General features: G+C 48.7%; 1 protein-coding gene across 2 annotated transcripts in view; it reads left to right on the forward strand.

Annotated features, from left to right (window-relative positions):
- ASTN2 (astrotactin 2) overlaps positions 1-20,997 on the forward strand; it is an 845,639-nt gene that overhangs the window by 286,511 nt on the left and 538,131 nt on the right. For both annotated transcript variants that reach the window (XM_045791077.2, XM_087869420.1), the window contains exon 5: positions 5,862-5,969. In XM_045791077.2, the coding sequence (XP_045647033.1) occupies positions 5,862-5,969 (108 nt within the window). The remainder of the gene's footprint in view (positions 1-5,861; positions 5,970-20,997) is intronic.

Raw genomic sequence — 20,997 nt, forward strand, 5'->3', positions numbered from 1 at the left:
AGGAACTGTCAAACCATTTCTCATAGAGGCTGCACCATTGGCATTCTCCCCAGCAACGTATGTGTCTTCAACAGCTTCTCTAACACCTGTTATTTTCTTATTCTTTTGATTATGGTCCACCTCCTGGATGTGACATGGTATCTCATTGTGGCTTTGGTCTGCATTTCCCTAAGGACCCAGGACTCCTCTTTGCATGAGAATAGAGGGTTTTTTGCATCAGACAAAGTCATTTAAATTTGGGGGCTCCGCCATCTGTCATTTGTGTGATCTCGGATAAGCAATGTTGATCTTCTGCAGGTTGGCTTGCCTCGCAAAAAAATCAAGGTGATACTTCCCTCTGTCTCGGGCTTCTTGGGAAGCGTAGGTGGGCAACTGCATCTAAAGTGCCCAGAGCAGTGCTTACCACACTAGAGAAGCTGCCTGCTTGTCTTCTTTAGACTGCATTCCAGAAGGTTCAAGACCAGAGGAACGGGGGTCCAAGGAACAAGGGCGAAGGAACTGCTAGTTCCTCTCCTCTCCTCTCCTCTTCTCTTGCCAGTCTCAGGCCATTCTCACGTTCTCTCAGCCCTAAGTGGAAATACTTGAGTAGTCCTGTATAATTAATGGCTACACTTTACTTCACTAAATCACCAATTTCATATTAAAATGCTAGCAGAGGGGGCCCTTTTCTAGCTGTCTGAATCATCTCCAAGTCCGTGTGTAATTGGCCTGTGGCCCCTTCGGATTATATGGACACGCAGAGACTGTAGGACTTGGGTGGCTGCCACCTCCCCAGGATGTCACAGAAGGCAGAGAGTCACCCCCCCCCAAGGCACTTCCTTTTCTTCTGTGAAACTCAGGCAAACATTGAGTGAGTGAGGCATGTGCCGTCACCCTCACTTCTTTGGTCTTAATGCTCTTTACATACATTCTATCATTTTCCTCATAATGACCATGTGGGTTGAGAGTTCTTGTCCCCCCTTTTAAAGATGAACTCAGAGAGGGTAGGTGGCTCGCCTAAGCTCACACAGCTAGAAGTGAGAACTCAGATTAGGACTCACATCTGACCCCAGCACGGTTGAGTCTTTCTACCCAAGTGGCTCATTCATGATGCCCAAGTAGAAATCTGCGAGACTCTAAGTGCCTGAAGATACGATGGCTGTTGTCTTTTAGTGGAATCTGAGCTACCCCATTTTTCATTCAATTCACATTAAAAAAAAAAAAAAAAGATTCAATACCTTAGTGGGGTCTGTGACTTACTCATCTCTTTCTATGCCCAGATCCTGGCCCTTAATTATGCCCAGTAATGTCTGTTGTCGAATGCCTCCAGAAGTATGCTCTCTGATATGGTAGGCATTTGCACGCAGCTCGTCTGTATTGAGGGGTGCTGTAAGCATAAAGTATAGTATACCCTGGGTTTTCAACACTTATCTTAAAAAATGTATAAAATATTTTAGTGATAATTTTGTGTTAATTACATATTAAAATGATAGGATTTTTAATACATTGGGTTAAATATATACTGAAAATTAATTGAATCTGTTTGTTATTTCCCATTCTTTTTTTTTTTTAAGATTTATTTATTTATTTGTGAGAGAGAGAGCGCGAGCATGAGGACAAGCAGGGGGAGGAGCAAAGGGAGAGGGAAAGGGAGAGAATCTCAAGCAGACTCCCTTCTGAGTGTGAGCCCAGTGCGGGGCTTGATCTCACAACCCCAAGATCATGACCTGAGCTGAAATCAAGAGTCAGATGCTTAATCCACAGAGCCACTCAGGAGCCCCTGTTTTTCCCCCTTCTAATGTGGCTCCTAGGACATTTAAAATGACAGATGCAGCTTGCATTATTTTTCTGTTGGACAGGTTGGTGTAGAAGCAACTTCTCTGAGCTTCAGCTTCCACTCTGGAAATGGTAGCTTGGTCCCTACAGCAAGGAAGTGAGGTCAGAGGTGGGGGAGTGGAGAGGGGCTGGAGAAGCTTTCATGGTAGTCAGGGGCACGATGTCCACGGGCTTGGGCATGTGTGATCGTGGAGGCATCACTAGGATCTAACTAAGCCTGAGTGGAGTTCCTACCGCTAGTACAAGTGCAGAGGTCCAAGAGAGGAGCTGTGAGAAGCGGAAAATCCTCCCCGGCTTTGGGGCGGGGGGGCAAGTAACACACCTGCTAATCCTCGCAGGCGAGATCAAGCTTTTGCCACTGCTCTGCCTGTGCACACACACACACACACACACACACACACACACACACACACGCATGTGCACACACAGGGTCCCAGGATGTTTTCGCCATGAGGCAGGCTTTGCAGGTAAGCAGACCTGATTCAGCCCCCGCTCCCTTGCTTACTACCTCGCAGCAGCTCTCTGAGATGCAGTGTATTCATCTGTAAGACAAGGTTCGCAATGCCTTCCTTACGGGGATGGCTGTGGACGTTCAATGAGTTAGCTGCGCATATGTTATTGTGCACTGGTGTAGAGACCAAGGGAATAGACGCCGCAGCCATTGCCTGCATGTGAATTGTGGTTCCTCTACTGACAAGCTGTGTGACCCTGGGCAAATTACTTAATTTGCTTGCGCCTTCATTTCCTCATCCATTAAAAAGGGAATAAAAGTAGCAACCTCCTTCCTAGGGTTATTTAAGGATTAAACAAGTCGATACATGTAAAGGGTTAGAACAGTGCCCAGCAGAGAGAGTGCTATGCAATGGTGAGCTTTTTTTTTTTTTTTTTAATTGTATTAGAAATGTCTGGTGACTTTCCTCACCCCTGCTAGACTGTCCAAATAGGGAAAGGATCCTGTCTGAGTCCTGTCTGTCATATTCACCATGGCAGGAACATAGTAGGTCATTTGTTTGGGAGAGGAAGGAAAATGAGAGAGGGGGAGGGAGGATTTGGCCAGAAAGTTTTAAATAGGAGGGGGTGGTGGAGCACTGAAGGGGATGCGGAGGTGTCTGAGGTAGACTCCTGACATGCGCAGACCCCAGCCTTTTTCCCTGCTGCCCAAACATAGCAGGAAGGACAGGTGCTTCCCGTACATAAAGTAACTATTTTATCCAGTGCCTTCATTTTTCCCTTGGCCAAGAATTTTGTGTGCATGAACAAAAACCCTCCCTTGCTCCCTCGTCCCTCCTCCTTCCCTTCCTCCCTCCCTCCTTCCCTTCCTCCCTTCCTCCCCCTCTTCCTTCCTTCCTTCCTTCCTTCCTTCCTTCCTTCCTTCCTTCCTTCCTTCCCTCCCTCCCTCCCTCCCTTCCTCCCTCCCTCTTTTTTTTTCCTTTTTCTGTAATGGTAAAATATGTCAATGGCAGTTTAAAAAGCCCTCCTAAACTTTGGAGACCTTTGCTCTTCCCCTGCTTCCAAAGCATCTTTGGGGCCTCTGCCAACTCCATTTCAAAGGAGAGCCTTTAAAAGAAGGGCTGCATCTAGTAGAATCTGGAGTCTCCTACTGTCTCCAGACCCTACCCTTAATTGTGGGAGGTTGGGCATGTTTACGCTAACGGACAGGGCCAGGCCAAGCACACATTCGAGGACAAAGATCAGACATCGTTGTCTCCTATACTCTCCCATCCATTACAACATACTATCTCAGGGAAGGGAGAGGGTGGGTATTAATCTTTCCACGTTACAGAGCATTAATTTGAGAGGCAGTGTCACAAGTGGTTGAAAGTCTGAACTTGGCCGTTGGTCACACGTGGGTACTAAGTCCAACTTCACTCATCATTAGCAAATCGCTTTCCTTTTCTGAAACAGGGTTGCTTCATCTATAAAATGGGCATCAGTACACCTCCCTCCGAGGGATACTAGGAGTTTGGAATGGGAGGGTGTATGTGAAGCTGATCACACATTGCTTGGTGCCCTGATGCTGAATGGACAGTCTGCCTTCCCTAAGGTTCCCTCTTGAGTTATTTCCAGGAAAGCAGTTTGCATCCTAGGAAGCTCAAATGTGGAGCTGGACAGACTAGCCCAGAATCCTAATTCTCGTACTCATGTACTCATCAGTGTGTGACTTTCCCCTTGTGTGTCCTTGTGTCTTTATTATCTAGGTTGTTAATCACACTTTTGCTGTGAGTATAGCATGATGAGGATTGTACGCAATAATGTATCGGCATCTTCTAGGCACATAGCAGATCACTCAACATGTGGCTGGAATGAATGAACGAAGGCACAATAACCATGTTGCAGACAGAGCGTCTGCAAGTGGGATTTCTATATCCTGAATGCCCTACCAGAGAAATGCCTTAAGAAACTCTTGTTTGAATTGAGCAATGTTTCCCTCTGATCTACGTTTTTCTTTTCCTTGGGTAGAATTTTCAAATAGGTAATAAGTTTGTATGGTGCTTGATTCAACTGATACAAAATAGTTATAGGGAAAAGTGGTCTCCCTCTATCGACCCTGCCTCGAGCCACTTCTTCATCCAGCACTTCTGCTTCTGCCTGGTTCCTGAGTCTCCTCCCAGACACAGCCTATCGATGTCGATGTCGGTGTCTGGAGATCTGTACCCAAACCAAAGGCCCTCTGCTTCCCTGCCCACCATGCGCCACCACCATGCTCTGAAACTCTCCCCCCACTGTCTCCTCTCTAGGGCAAAGAGCTTACCAACGCTTTCATCCCTCTCTTCCCACATTCTGTGCTTTTTTGTTAATGATAAAAATATATGTATGGAAAAGCACAGAAAAAAAATTATCTGTATTCCTCCCTGCAGAATTAACTGCTGTTCATATTTTGACATATTTCTTTCTGGCCTTTTATCTTGATCACGTTTGGAATCCACTGTTCATTGTGTGTAAATGCATCACCCATCGGCCCCCCCATTCCTGAGTGTATCTCTGAAACAGCCCTTGCCCCCTCTCCTCCTCCCCATCCTCACTGCCCCCTGCCTCCCTAGATGCTCATCGCCTCTCACCAAGGGGTCCCTGAGCCTCCCAGCTTCCTGTGCTCTGCAGCACCCATGTTGAGGCTTCTGTGTTGCTGTCATGACCTTCATGGCGTGCGTGGCTAATGAACGCGTCCTCTTGCCCTGGCACCTTCTGTGACCCGTCTTCAGTGTGGCACTGGACCTTCTGGGAAGCTCCAGTGATCCTTCCTGTCAGCACTCTACTCATCGTGGCCCCCACCCACCTACGCTGCCCCTCCCCAGGGATGCTCAACTCTTACATTTCCCTGGAACTCCATTCTCTGCCACTGAAGCCCCATTCATCCTTCCAGCCCTGACTTAAATCCCCCTTCCTCCATAAAACCTTCCCAGGTCCTCTGTGTTGGGATGGATTGCTCTCCCCCATATTCTCAGCATCTCATTGTGTGGAAAAACATGACCATGAATTAGGTTAAAGGCTCCTTAGGATCCCATTTGTCTCCTTGACTAACTTATGATCTGCGGGCTGGCGAGGACTGGGCTGCATCTGTCTTTGTACCTCCAGTGTCTGGCTCTCGGCTTGGCATCTAGGAAGCACTTGCTTGAAATGTGTGTGAAATTAAGTTGCCCGAAGTGTTGTCTTAGAGGCAGGCTCATCATACTAAGCAACAGTATAACTATCAGGTAGTTAGGACCCACCACAAACCAGATATTTTATGTATCCTGTCTCCTTTAATTTCCATAGCAACCCTACAAGGGCAATAGTTATTGTCCCCATCTTATTAAGAGAGAACCCAGGGCTCAGAAAAGAGAGGCGTCCCCTCAAGGCCACACAGCGCGCGGCTGCCAAGCCACGGTTAGAACCCAGATCCGCCTCACTGCAGAGCCCGAACTCCGTCCATAAATCATGCCAGCTCCCAGGTCGCTTGGGATTTACAGAAAGAAGTCTGGGGATGGGGTTGCTGATCTTTGGGTCGGATGAGGGATTTAACAAGCTCCAGGATGTTTACGTGACTAATGGATTGCTCTTCCTTTCAGGGGGAATCAGCTTTGGGAGAACCAAGGGGACTTCGGGTTCAGAGGCAGACGACGAAACGCAGCTGACGTTCTATACGGAGCAGTACCGGAGTCGCCGCCGCAGCAAAGGTAAGGTTCCACAACCAGCATTTGTAGGAGGAAAGCCTGGGAGTCCGACTCTGTGCTCAGTTACAAACCTCAACTTTTCTTCGACCTGGTCCCGATGCGGTTAACACAGCCTGGCATCCCAAACCCTGGCTAGACTAGCGTTGTTCATTTATGGCTTCCCCTTCCATTCTTTATTTGCTCTCTGTCCTACCTTATTCCTCAAAGGATTTGGGGAAGATTTTTTAAGTTTATGCAGTGAAAAAAAAAAAAATCCAGCCCAGGAATGAAGTAAGTAAGGGAATTAGATTGAAAACAAAATAGGAATAAGGAAAATTATTCAAACCCAGGTTAGATCGATGCAGGGTGATGCATGCCATACTGTTTTTCGTAGTTCTTAGAAGGAGCTGGCAATTTAATGCAGATATTTAACAGCCAAAGTGCAAAGGGAAACAGATTCAGCAATAAAATGTGCGGAGTCTATGGGTTAGAACCATTGTTCAGGAAATTCTCTTTACCTGACACCAAGACCAGAGAGAAAGTTCTCTAGTTGGTTCCTCTAAAGGGGACTCCTCCTCTTTGACTTTCAAGACAGTGTCTTCAACAGGTGAAATCTGTCCTGATGCATCATTATTGCTCACAATGACACTCAAGGTAAGGAGGCGTCAGATGCAGAAGCAGGACTCCATAGGGCTGCACTTTGGGCCGAGGTCCACAGTGCTCTGGTGATCACACATCCTCTGAAGGGAGAATAGAGCATATTTCAGGCAATCACCTGTGAATGTAATTGCTCATCCCTGAGTGTTTTATACGGATGGGGAAGCGGCAAGTTCAAGGTTGCAATCTTGGAAGAGAACGGGGAGTGGGGGATGGGAGGGTACAAACATGTATTCTATGCCAGTGATTAAGGAGAGCTCCACTGGCTTAGACCAGGGCCCAGAAAGAAGTAAGGGTCCTCTGGCAAACATGAAAGCAACTAATCAAGACACGTGGCCCTCTCACCTCTGCACAGAGTGGGCTGAAGGAGTACCTGGGGTAGGGAAGAGGGAAAGAATTTCCCTTGTAGAACGGTTCTGCATGCATTCCATGCACGCATGGTGGACGTTTAAAGAACACGGGTCACATAGCTGCTCTGGGCAACTTTTGCTCTTAGGCAAGTTATCTGCCTTCCCTATACCTCAGTTTTATCATCTGTGAAATGGGCCTCATAATTGCCTCATAGACTCGGGGATGAATTTTGGTTAAGTTACATGAAAAGTTTGTGATGGGGGCACCTGGGTGGCTCAGTCAGTCGAGTGTCCAACTCTTGGTTTCAGCTCAGGTCCTGATCTCAGGGTCCTGGGATTGAGCCCTGTGTGGGGCTCTGTGCTCAGTGGGAAGTCGGCTTGGAGATTCTTTCCCTCTGCCCCTCCCCCCACTCTCTTGTGTGTGTGTTCTCTTTTTCTCTCTCTCAAATAAATAAATAAATCTTAAAAAAAAATTGTCATGGCATCTGGTACATACTAAGGGCAAATTAAGTAGATGTTAGTAATGTCGATTCAGTTCTCATTGTGGGGTTCCCTGTGTCCCTACCCCTGGCACCTTTCATGGAAAAGGCCCTGTGTGGGGAGTAGCTCTTTTGACATATAGCCTGGGAAGGTTCTGCAGCCTCTGCAGTGATTGGAATAATAGGGCCTGCCTCTCACTCCTTCCCAAGCCTTGGCTCCCTGGTATCTGCTGCGTTGGAGATTTCAAAGTCTGTGATGGATGATTCTTGACCTGTCTTCTCCCTCCCGCACTCCAGCAGCCAGAATTAGAGCTGGGGAAGTCGGTGGGTCTCCTCTGCAGGACTGGGCTGTTTACAGCTAATTGGAAAAACATCCATCACGGAGCAAGCCCCTCGTAAATCGAAGTTAAACTTTCAAAAGAAAAGCAAAAGCCAGCCACAGGACTCGAGATAAACGGTTTGGCCTAGTGCCTCCATATGCTGCAGAAGGCCAGGCTGTGCTTCCAGGGGCGGGAAGACAGGGTGGTGATGCATCCCCTCCCCCCTACACCTTCCTCCCCTGGCTCTCCTGCCAGCTGAGTGCTGCTGCTTTGTCCCTCTGGCTGTCCACTAGAGCTGAGTCCTTCTCCCTCCGCCTCTGGTTCCAGCCACGTGTTCCTCTTGCTTCCCAGGCCTCTGGGATGCTTGCCTGCCTGCGTGTTTCATTTCTACTTCTTTTTCTTGTTCTCCCCCTTTCCTCTCTCCTTCCCTCTTTCCGGTATCACGGCTTCCTTCTCTTCATCCCTCTCTTTCCTTTGTCCGCTTCTATCTTCTCCTTTTCCTTCTCTCATTACCTTTCTCTCTCTTCCCCTTTTCCTATCACTCTCTCTTCTTTCCTCCAGCTATTTCCTGGTGGACTCTTCCTTCCTTCTTCCCTCCCTTCCCCCACTCCTTCCTTCCTCCCTCTCTCCCTCCCTCCCTCATGTACTTCAAATATTTGTCAAACACCAACTGTGTGTCTGACACTCTTCTAGGCATTGGGGACACAAATCAAGCAACAATTTTTAAAAGACCTGTCCTCCTGGAGCTTGTATTGTATCGAAATATAAATATGTTAGATGGGAACAGATGCTCAGGAAAAAGGCTGCAGCAAGGAGGGGAGTGGAGAAAGTCGGGAAGGAGCTGCCGGTTTCAGTGCCCTTTGCATCAGTTCCTCGGGCCTCTTTCCAGGGTCACAGGGACGCCTTCCTGACACTGCGTGGCAGCGTCATGGTTATTGGTGCTGCTGCTGTGGTTCTTTGTGGGGCACAGACAGTGAATTTGGGGCAGGCAAAGCCTCGGCTCCAGCCAGATGCACTTAGAGCCCAGTACCATTTCTGCAGACACCACGTCCCCCCCGGGAAGGGCTGTGACCCGTCCTTGCGGTTTCTTGTATGTGTACGAGAGTTGAAGCCCCTTCAGCGCTCACTGCCCTCATGGGGAAAATGCACAATATAGAGGTGAGCTGGGGGAAGTTTGGGAGCCCGTGGGGGTGAGAGAGCCACGGAGCGGGGTAGTGAAAGCGTGGATGCTTGCAGGGAGCCACCTGTGTTCCAATCCCAGCCACGCCGCCGACTCGCAGTGCCTTCTTGAACGTGAACCTTCACCTCTCTGCACATGGGCGTCCTCCTCTGACAAGTGAGGCTAGTAAAATTAAAGCTCTAGGTTTAAAATCAGTGAGGTTTAAAATCCGTTCATGCCAGTCAAGCACACAGGCAGGGGTGAAGGAAGGAGAGAAGATGTGTAGGTGGTGGAGGGAGCTAAGCTGCCCGGGAAGGAGCACCGGGCTGAGTGTGTGGGCGGACTTCTGATCTGCTGCCGGTGCTGTGGGACCCCATGCAAGTCACGCCACCTATCCAGGCTTCTGGTCTTTTCTCTGAATCGCGGGGGAGCCCAGGTCTCTGAGGTCCCTTCGCTGTCATGCTAGCGGGACTGGCTGTGTGTCTGAGAGAACTCCCTGTTCGCGAGGTGCACCTGGCCTCCTTTGCATCATGCCTGCCCCTGTTCCGAGTGCCTCTCCCCTTGCCTGGTTTTCCTTTTGGAGAGGGTGTCTGTCCCTCACCTGAGAGTGACCTCTGTCATTCCATTGGACTGTGCGTTCACCCCCAGGCCTGCCCGAGCTCCCATCATGCCAGCCCTCTCCCTGGCCTCTGCCATCACCACCCCAGAGGCTCTTCTCTCCACATGCAGTGAGCCAGCAGCTCCCTGTGGACTCCCCTGGACCACGCAGGCCATTCTGATTGTCACAGGGAGGAGGTGATAAGGTGCAATGAGGTGGGGGAAGAAGGAGCTAGAACCACCAGGAAGGGCACATCTCTATGCTGGTTGGAAAGCATGACTTCGTAGCATTGGGAATCCATATTCAATCACCACACCCCCTTCAGTTCCAGCTGCAAACAAGACCTGGGCTGTGCGTCCCAGTCTAGGGACATGTGGACTGTGATCAGGGCGTTCAAATGTTGCCGCCTCCAAGGCTCAGAAGGGAGTCGGCACCGTGGGGTCATCTGATAGTGACAGGAGCTGTGGTTTCCAGTCCCGGATGGATTTGCCACCAGCTTTTGGTGCGATCTTGGCCACAGCCTTGGCCAAGCTGCTGCCTGTGTGTGAGTCTCACCTCCAGCCGACAAGTAGGGGTTGAAAGGCATGCGCAAAAGCCAGTTGGTGAACATTGGTGAAGGTCTCCCTGAGGGCCACGAGTGGTGCTGGGGAAGGTGGTAGATACGTTGCAAGAGAGAGTGTAATAACCTGTTCTCTGGATGGTTCAGACTCCCAGCTTTGGGAGAAACAAGAGAGGTAGAGGAACACTTGAGAAATGTGGGAGGGCTTCCTGGAAGAGTGGGAACTGGAAGCTGACCCGGGCCCAGACCTGGCTTTGTCACTGTGCATCCATCCACATGACAGGAGCCAGTAGTCGCAATAGTCTTGGCTTTAAAATGGGGTAGCCATAGCGCCCTCTAGGGGTGACTGCGAGGATCAAATGGGCGTTTGAGTGTCTGCTTTGTACAATGCCCAGCAACAAGCTCTCCCCTCTCCATCACTGTCATCCCAGTCCCTGTTGCCTCCATCCTTTGTTGCAAACCTCTAAAATCCCCTCCTCAACCCTCTCTCTTACTGCATTCCAGCCCATCCTCAACCCTGCAGCCAGAGTGGTCATGTTTAAAATGTAAATAGGGTTCATGTTGCTTCTTTGCTTCGAAGTTTCAGTCCTTCCTTTGCATTTAGGTTGGATGTGTTGAGTAGCCGGCCACCCATTTCCCCAGGGCTCTGTGTCCTCCTGCCACCCAGGCCTCTTCTCCAGCACTCCCACATCTGTCCCACGGGAACTGTCACAGACGTTCTCTCCTGGAATGCCCCCCTGCCCCCGCCCTTTGACTCACTGTGACATCTTCACTCACGAGGCATGTCTTCAGCCATGCCATCCTACCCCTAATTCCTGTTTCAGTCCCTAGTAACTGCTGTGGTCTTACCCCTCTGCAGACTTCATCACCACTGTAATTTTACATTTACCAGCATGTTCTCTGGGGGATGTTTGTATCCTCCACAGAGCTGGAAGCCTCACGAGGATAAGTCCACGGCCATTTGTACCTAGCTTTCCATCCCCAGCACCAAACACAGGGATGGGTCCACGGTAGGCACTGGGTTAATATTTTTCAATGCATGATTAACAGATGAATGAATGAAAGAAATTCCTGGCCTGGTATCTGGATTATTATAAGTCCCCAGAGCAGATGCTACTTTTCTATCTGCCCCTCTTATCTTTGCTCACTCCATTTCCACTTGCAAGAACAGAGTCTGCAGTCCTTTCCTCTTCTCTTTTCTGCTCCTGGTGAGCAGAACTGAGGCCTCAGCCCTGCCCGTTCTTCTACTTCAAGGCCCCCAGGGAAGGACATGCCAGGTAGTGGGAGGAGGGCCCAAGTACTGAAGTTAGAAACCCTCTCTGCCTGGTTCTTTGAGCATGCCTGGAGTGTGTGAAATTTGAAGGGTTGTAACAAGTTCAGGAGGCTCCCTAGCAGAGGAGGATACACCCAGGGCTGATGGTAGGGAGAGGGCATGGAGTAGGAGGAGGAGAACATCTAATGGGATTTTCCTACCTCAGTCTCTCTCTAGCATGTCCCACGAAAGAAGTAGAAGTGGCATCAGATTCAGCTAGACCTGGCTGTGAATCCTGACTTCTCCTCATCCCCCTGGTGTAGCCGCAGTGGGCTTTTCATCTCTGGGCACTTCCTTCTCTATACAATAGAGCTGTTGACACCCACCTCCCAGAGTGAGCAAATGTAGAGATGGGACATGCCAGGACTCTGAAATCCTGTTCTTTCTCCTGAAATTTCCCTTTCCTTGAAAGCATCCTGAGCCCAAAATTAAGTCAGCTGAAATTTCATTTTTGGCAATAGGAGCTACTGGAAAGAGATTTGTGATACAGTCTGAGAATCAACCCTGGCTTCCCTGAGTCTCAGGTTTTTTTCTAAGGGAACTGGGGCTGTCATTCAAAGACGTCTGGTATAGCCAGGTAGAACACCATAAGCAGGGAACCGTAAGGATCAATATGGCAAGTGGGTGGACAGGAAGAGAGACGAAGGAAGTGAGAAGCACAGACCGTGTGTGTCTGGCAGGGTTTCCACAATCAAGAGTCAGCAATCTCTTTCCGTAAATGGCCAATTCATAAACATGGTCATCTTCTCAGGCCATGAAGGTACTGTTGGAACTCCTCAACTCTGCTGTTGGCCCTTGAAAGCTCCCAAAGATAACATATAAATGAAGGAACATACGTGTATCCCAAGGAAACTTTGTTTCCAAAAACTGATGTGGGTCCAGATTTCAGTTTGTGGCTTACGGTTTGCTGAGTCCTGCCCTGAAACCTCGCCATCACAGAGGGGGTCCTCACCTGTAGGACCGGTGCAGGAAGCATGAGTGAAATCTCACGATGCTTTGTGAAATGAATCTGATTTCATTTCATGCATGGTCTTGCTGCCTAAAGGAGTCTATGTGTCCCACACAGAGGTCTGTGTATGGTCCAGGAAATAACCATTCAATCCATCACTTGTTTGGGCTTTGACAATTCTGACCGGGTCCCACAGGATTAACTAATGAAGGAGTTCGAGAAGATAGATGCCCACTGGGCAGAATTTCACCTTTATGAATCAGAGATGACACTACGTACGGCAAAGGACAGTGGACCCAGAGTTAGGAGATGTGTACTGAAGTCTGTATCCCTACCGCTAACTCGCTTCATGGCCCTTGTCAAGCACGTGCCCTCTGAGGGCCTCAGCTTTCCCATCTGTCAGACAAGGATGTGTGTGCCTCATGTCATCAGGTCTGAAGCTCATTCTAGTCTAACGTATATTTATGGAATCAACAACCTTACTAAGCAGGATGCTGGGCATTGTGGGAAATGGGGGCTGGGCTGCTAGCCTCAAGGTGGTCATAAACTCCTTGGGGGTGCTGCGGTTCACACAGAGAAGCAGTGCTGAGCAGGAGAAGCTAGTGTATAATTGAAGGTCCAGATGAGAAGTGCAGATGGCCTGTCCACCCCCAGGCACAGTACTGAGCAGCAGACAGAGACGCCCAGCTGCTGGATGGTTCTAGCAGCGCCAACACCCAGCGTGGGCCTCCCGGCCCAGCTCTGCGCGAGTGGCTCTGTGGCCCTGGGCTACCATCTCTCCCTCTCTGGACCTTGCTTTTCTCATCAGCTGGTTGCCCAGCCAGTTTCAGAAACCCACATGTTCTTATTCTCAATCTCGTGCACTTCCCTCAGCTTTGCCAATTAGCTCCCCAGCAGAGACAACCAGAGTGTGAATGCCCTCCTGGTTTTGCCTCTTTGTTTTAGTTTCTTGTTTTAATTTGGCAATTCTTGAAAGGAGATTTTCTGTAGTGATGGGATTCTTGAATTGTAAACAGAACTTTGTGCCAATCTGTATGGATGTATGATTTTTTTTCTTTGTGGTTCTCCCCACCAATACCCCCCCCCCACAACACACTGTTTAATCCTCTTCTAGAGGAAGACGACAGCTGAGGGAAAGTGCAAGCCCTATCTGCAGAAAAGGAGGCCTTTGGGGATTAAGGGTAGGAGACTGTGCTGGGGGCGGGAGGAGCAGAAACTCCAGGGAATGGGAATGGGGTGGGGTGAAAGTTTGACAGAACAGGACCTGTCCAGTGTGAGGGCAGAGGCTAGGTGGTGCCATGGGGAAGGAGGCAGGAATGGGAGAGATGCCACGAACTGGGAAGAGCCTGAGTCTACGGTTTGGAGAATAATGACAGATGGGCCAGAGAAATAGGCAGGAGCCAGGCCCTGACCGCTATGGTACCCATCCCATCCTTTATCTGTCCTTTCCCATCAAACCACAGGGATTTTTCAGTCCTAAGGAAAGGACTTCTAATATTTTATGTCGATAGAAATCAAGGCTCAGGGAAGGGAAACATTTTCCTCAAGTTTACAATGTTGCCTTTTCAAATGTCAAAGCAAATGGGGCAACATTTTTAACAGCAGGTGAATCTGGGCAAAGGGTGTATAGATGTTCGTTGTACTGTTCTTATCCTTGCAACTTTTCCATCAGTTTGAAATTATTTCCAGACTAAAATATTAAGTCAACACTCATCCTTTTAGGTTAATTATAGGCTTCCGAAACAGCAGGCAGTGGTCCAAATCCTTGCTCTGCTGTTTCCTAACTGTGTGGCTTAGGGAAAGGCACTTTCTTTCTCTGAGCCTCAGTTTGTCCTGCGTAAAGGAGGATAAGTCTAGTATTCGTCCTTCTCTTCTTTAAGCTTGGGGTGAGGATTAAAGGAGATAATGTATGCACAGGACATGTTTCCCGAGTGGGCCTGCCTTGTAATCACGGTTCACTAAATGGTAACCAGGGAAGTGCAGCAGAATGAGTGCCTCAGACAGGCATGGCATCATGGCCTTTTCCCCAATGTGTTGACCTGCACATCGGTCTTGCTTCTAGAGAAAAAAAAAAAAAAAAAAAAAGAAAGAAAGAAAGAAAAGAAAGAAAAGACTAAACATTTTCAGGAGGAACATGAATTTGATGGGGCTGACCTCCTGGGGACATTGTGATATGGGTTTTCCTTCTGTCCTCCTTGCCCCTCGCCTCAGGTCAGCCTCTATGGCAGGCACATGTGCAGGCTTCTTGCTCTAAGCTGGCCTGCAGGGCACACCCCTACAACCTACTACTAGAAAAGAGTAAATAAACACCAAAGACAAGATGGATTGGTATTTAATCATTCTCTAAGCCTTTGTAGCTAGAGTGACCTGGAAAGAAGGGATCCAATGCCCAGGCTGTGGAGGGAGGGAATGGTGTCAGGGATGAAGGACAGGTGGGCCTGATATGGAGAGGATCCAGGACAGAGAAGCAAGGCTCCAAAGTCCTTGCTTCTCTCAACCTCATTGGCCCATCTGGTCTGCTCCGCCCTGCCCAGCAGGGACTCCGAAGGAGGAAAGCATGACAGAGGCTTAGCTGGGGGTGCAGAAGTGAGAGCTGGCTATCAGGGGTAGGTTTGTCAGGTAATCTAAGGCACGGACATGGACAGGGAGAAAGCAGAGGTAGATTCGGATGGGGTGGAAAGCCAGGGAGCAGGAGTGCTGGGTGAGCTGGGAGGGAAGGAGGGAGATAGGGACAGAGGGAGGAAACACTAAGCAAGATCATGCCATGACTGCTAGAAGGTTCCAATCCCAAATGTTTGTTTGTTTGTGAGACTGGAGCAAGGCTTCGAGCCTCTGCTTCCCATCTGTCAACCAAGGGGGCAAAACTTGATGCTCTCTAAGTTCTTGTTGGTGATACCGTCCTAAGTGTCCATGATAGAAACGTAGACAACCAGGAGGGAGGAAGAGGAAAAGAACAGAAGAAACAGTGTGTGATTTATTGAGCTCTGCCTACACCAGTCTGTGCTCCTGATATGTCTCGTCCCATATGCTTCAGAACAGGACCATGAGAAGGGATGATTTTTATCTTCATTTTACAGATAAGGACACTGAGTTCTAGACAACCATGAAGTAAGGGGAGCTGGGATTTGAACTTAAGTAGTTTGGTTTCAAAGTCTGGTCAGACCATTATGTGACTGAGGTAACGCATGGAAAGTGCGTATCATGGTACCTGGAACAAGGTGTGTGCTAGAGACAGGAGGTCCGATACCCACGGCCCTGCTGGTGCAGAAGGCCTGATCAGATCCCACACAACTTCCTGCTGTCAACTCTAAGCCCTCCATGGGCCACCTGCTCTGGGAAGAGCAAGGACCAGGAATAAGAGTGGTCGGAACCAGCTCAGGTGCTAGGAAGTTAGTTCAGTATGGAGGTCAAAGGTGGCGTCCATGGGGACCAACCTTCCCAGGGCACGACTGACATTAGGGGCCCTGATAATTTGGTCCAAGTAGGAAAACATGATAGAACTTCAATGCTGTATTGGAGCCAACCCATACCAGTTTTTAAGAGCCTCCTGGCTTCCCCCCCCCAACTCTGCTCTGAGTGATGTCACATCAGTAGCTTATAATCAGCCACGGTGGAAGTATTCACACCATGGAAATCGGCCAACACTGCAATGGAAACTTCCCCTTCCTCCTCTGAGAGCCCATTGTTAAGCATTTACCAGCTCACCGCTGAGAAGAACTTTGGGTAAGAAGGAAGAATTTAGCCTCAGGCTGGAGTGCGAGGACCATGTTGTATAATAGTCTAAGCAATCCAGAAGTTTTCCTAGGGGACGGTGCACTGGGAGTGGAACAGGGCAAACCACAAAGTCCAAGAATCCGTGCTCTGGATCTCTTTTCAGAAACAGAGGACAGGGTCAGCTGGGGAGGCTGAATGTTGAGGGCCTGGGTAGGAGGTTGGACCCTCTGGTGCTGCCCCCTTGAGGGAATGACTAGTCCTAGGACTTGGGTCAGGTCAGAGCCAACAGCAGGGCAGGTGTCTGGCCTCAGCTGTATGGTAAGGAGGGCTGTTGGAGCTAGGTAGTTCTGTGGCCAAATGGAATCTCAAAATCACTTGGAAAGCTTTTTAAAAACACCAGTTGCAGGGGCGCCTGGGTGGCGCAGTCGTTAAGCACCTGCCTTTGGCTCAGGGCGTGATTCCAGGGTTCTGGGATCGAGCCCTGCATCAGGCTCCTCCGCTGGGAGCCTGCTTCTTCCTCTCCCACTCCCTCTGCTTGTGTTCCCTCTCTCACTGGCTGTCTCTCTCTCTGTTAAATAAATAAAATCTTACACACACACACACACACACACACACACACACACACAACACCAGTTGCAAATAAACCCTTATCTCAGACCCATTACCTGGGAAGGTCTGGTCAAGGGGTGTGAGTATTGGCATACAATCCTTTCCAGCTTCTAATGGTTAGCCGGAGTTGACAAAAACCACTCTACACATTCCTTGGCCTATTAGCCCCCAGCACATACCTGTTCCTCTTCTGGTGTTGGGCCCCCTTGGAGTGAACCCCCTACTCCAGGCCGGAACTTGAATAACAATTGTTACGAGGAAGGAGAGTCTGCAGCAACCATTCATCCAGCCCTGCTTTTGTGCCTGGGCCCTTGCTTAGTTCCAGATCTCCCTCCCTGATCGGTTATGGTCCTGGTTTCTGTGTGTAAAAGAATGAAACTGACACCACAGTGTTGCAGAATCAAAATGACCTTGCAGGTCCGAGGCTCGACCCCCATTTTGGTTGGCTCCAAACTCTGTTGTCCCCACCCCGAGGACTGGCCTCTAGGAGCCTCTCCCCTCTTACGGTAACTCTTGCCCTGGTAGTTAGCTGTCTGTGATTTGCGGCCGGTGGATGCCTTCCTCTGGAAGGTTCTGGTAGCTCACACAGGCTTTCTGGGGAGATTCTAGTTTCCCTCAAGGCAGGATGCGACTGGGAGTTTGGACTTCTCTCCCTGAAAGAACAGTCAAATGCAGAAAACCCAGCTTTGATCTAGACCTGAGTTTGGCCCTATTTAAGGAGACATTAGAGAAGAGAAAATTATGTATTCAGAATTGTTACAGGCTAAAAAGCCTTCTGTCTGATGTCTCTCTTCTCTCCCTTCCTTCAAACCTCAGAAGAAATAGACATTTTTTGTTGTTGTTGGGTTTTTTTCTTTTAAAGATTCCTCCCAGACTACCTCTACCCAAACCCGCGGAAACATCAAGCATACCAAACATCATGTTGGCAAATGAGGGTTCCTTGAATGCAGCAAGGAAGGCAGACGACTTCGGAAACTCCCCCCCTTCCAAGCCAGCGATGGTCCCTGAATTATTGTTTAAACTGTTCTCAGTTCTCCTCCTCCTTTGCGATGCCAACCAGCTCAGCACCTGACAGCCCAGCCCTGCATCGAAGGGAGGGAGACGGCTGTCAGGAATCAAATGGGAGACCAAAGGCGATAAAGCAAACATGTCGTTTTTAGTTGCTTACACTAGCGAGAAGGAATGATCAGTCTCTCTCGCTTTCTTGTTTTTCAACTAGGCTCAGCAGGATTTTCCCCCCTTTTCCTTACGCTGAGAGATTGCGACTCTCTGTTTCCTGCCCCAAGCACGAACACTCTGTCATCCCCGTTTTTTGCAACCCTGTGGGATGGCCAGGATTCTCTTATCCTTGTAAAACTCTCTCCCAGATAAAGAGGTGAAAGTGCCGGTCGTGACTGCCTGCTCTGTGTCAGGTGTGTTGCAAGATGCTTGCACGCATGACCTTATTCAGTCCTGGCTCTTACTGTGGGTGATCTCGGACAAATTGGTTTACTTTCCAGGTCTCGGTTTCTTCCTCTCAGAAATGAAGGTTATAATCCCACTTTATAGGATTTCTCTGATTACTAAGCAGAATCGTGTGTCACTAGAGTATAAGGTATATGAATGAAGATAGTGAGGAAAAAGGGCTGGGAAGGGATCAAGAAAGACATTGAATGCCAAGTTCATTCATTTAATCAACTAATATTTACTAAATACCTAATTCTGCCGAGAATCTATGCTAAGGACTAGGTATATAATGGCAAACAGACCAATGATGTGACTGCCCTCTTGAATCCTTCAGTCTTGCCAGGAAGAAAAAGGAAGGAAGAGAGTACTTCACAAGTAAACACATATATGAATATATCATTTCAAATGGTGAAAAGTCCTTTGACAAAAAAAGAGAGGGGGAGCTAATATATTGGGAAAATAATGAAAAGCATCCTTGAAGAACCAATATTAAAGCTTATACCTGAGGGATGAATGCATGGGGGGTGACCGGGTGCTGAATGAACGTATCTCCACATGAGCGGGAGAGAGCTTGCACTTAAACCTACGAGAAATGGGGAGCCCAAGAAAGTTTTTGAAGAAGAGAGAGCAATCACCCTGTGTCCTTTTTAAGAAGGTCACTCTCTCCACAGTGGAGGAAGAAGTGGCAGGAGGACAGACGAGAGGCGGTAGGCCAGTTAGGAGACTGTTGAGGTCGAAAGGGAGCTCACGGGGAATCTGTGGGAAGGGCCGCCTCTCAGGGACATGTGGAAACACAGAACCTGATGGCTGTCTGGCTCTGAGAAGGTGAGCCAGTGAGGATTGCTGACAGTGGGCACCAGATTCTGGCATAGGAGCTGCGGAGAGAACCACAGTGCTAGGGAAGCGCAGAGCAGCTGACCCTCAGGAGAGAAGGGGATCAGCTTGGTGTTAGAGCTGCTGCCTTTGAGGTGCCCGTAGGGCTACCGGATGGAGACCTTGCCAGCCAGCTCTGAGCACAGCAGAGCACTCACTGGGAGAGGAGCGAAGGGTTCCGCACTCTGTGGCTGTGTATTCACTCTCTCCTTCTGTGTAACGAATTGCCATAAACATGGCAGCTCCAAGCAACACGCGTGTATTATCTCACAGTAGTTCTGTAGGCCAGACATCCAATTGGGTCAGAACTGGGTTCTCTGCTCAGGGCCTGAAATCCTGGAGTCTTCTGGGCTTCCATCTCAGCTGAGGTTCAGGGCCCTCTTCCAAACGCACGGGGCATTGGCAGAAGTCCTTTTCTGCTGCTATATGACTGAGCCTCCCAGTGCTTAGAGGCTACCTTCAGGCTCTTTCTCGTGGCCCCACGGGGCAGTTCACAGCATGACCGTTGGCTTCTTCGAGGCTGGCAGGAGGGCATCTCTTAGACTGACTCTCTTCCTTCAAGGCCTCAGTCTCTTTTCTTTTTAGAGAGAGAGAGAGAGAGAGAGGGAGAGTATATGCGAGCACATGCGAGCAAGGGGGGAGGTGAAGAGGGAGAAAGAGAATCTTAAGCAGGCTCCATGCCCCGTCCAGAGCCCCAATGTCGGGCTTGATCTCGTGACCCTGAGATCATGACATGAGCCAAAACCAAGAGTCCGATGCCTAATAAACTGAGCCTCCCAGGCACTCCAGCCTCAGTCTCTTTTTTTGGGCCCCTTTGATTTGGCCAGACCCATCCAAGGTAAATTCCTTTATGGTCAATTCATAGTCATGTAAGATTTGGGACCTTAATTACATCTGAAAAATCCCTTCACTTTTGTCAGATAACAATTAACTTAATCTCAGAGTGGTATCCTATCATATTCACGGTCCCACCCACATTCAAGAGGACGGGAACGTACAATGTGTTTAGGGGATGGGAATCTTGGGGCCATTTTAGATTTGAAACCCCCACGGGGTGGTAAATGAAGGCATGGCAGGAAGAGACTATCTTAAGAGAGGGTGTAGACCAGAAACTGAAAAGGCCCAGGGTGTTCCAATCAGTCATGCATCCTGGTTTGAAAATGTTCTTCAGTCAACGTCCCAGGTACAATCAAACCACTTGGTTCTCCATGGGAAGAAAGCAAATTCCCTAGGTCAGAGACATTTGTCATGAGAATAGCTTGGAGGCTGCAGGACATAGGGATTCAGGAGAAATGCATAACTAACTCAAGATGCATGATGCTGTACGATACCCCAGGTCACCGGTCATACCCATTCTGTGTTGGACTGGTGAAGGACATCTCTTTCACGGCTCCCGTTGAGCAAACTTGCTAATAATATGCTTCTTGTAATTAGAGTAGATTTTAGAAAAAAATGGTGTCAACTCTAGCTCTTGCACTCAAATGTTGGGGGAACTTTGGGCGAGCCTTTTTGGCTTCCCATCCATTCAGCTGGGATGTGGTATTTGAATAAATTATATACGAGGCCTCTTCAAGCTATGAAATTCTATCATTTTATCACTTAACACACATTGTAGATTCCAGGAACAGTATGGCTTTCTTAGTAATCAGAGGTTAATAAGACATGGTTCCAGCCTTTCAGAAGCTCTTTCTGTGGTTGTTGTCCACAGAATAAGTCAAGACCACTGACCTCTAAGCTCATCTCTTCATTCTGAGGACATCCAGGGAACTAAGATGTTTTAACCCCATTATGGATGACATACTTTTTTTTTTTCTCACCAATATAAACTCATAGTAATAGCGCTGGAGGAAAATAGAAAAATAGAATCTAGCAAGAACCTCCTAGAACAAAGAGCTCATTTCATTTTTCCCCATCCTCATTTACATACATATTCTTTCCCCTCATTGTAACTATAATCAACACACACATTTGCATTTCATTTTTTTACTTGACATTTTATCATGACCATATTTTTTCCATGACACTAC

The sequence above is a fragment of the Ursus americanus genome, chromosome 18 (genome assembly GCF_024610735.1).
Source record: "Ursus americanus isolate L20-20 chromosome 18, mUrsAme1.1.p, whole genome shotgun sequence".
NCBI lineage: Eukaryota > Metazoa > Chordata > Mammalia > Carnivora > Ursidae > Ursus > Ursus americanus.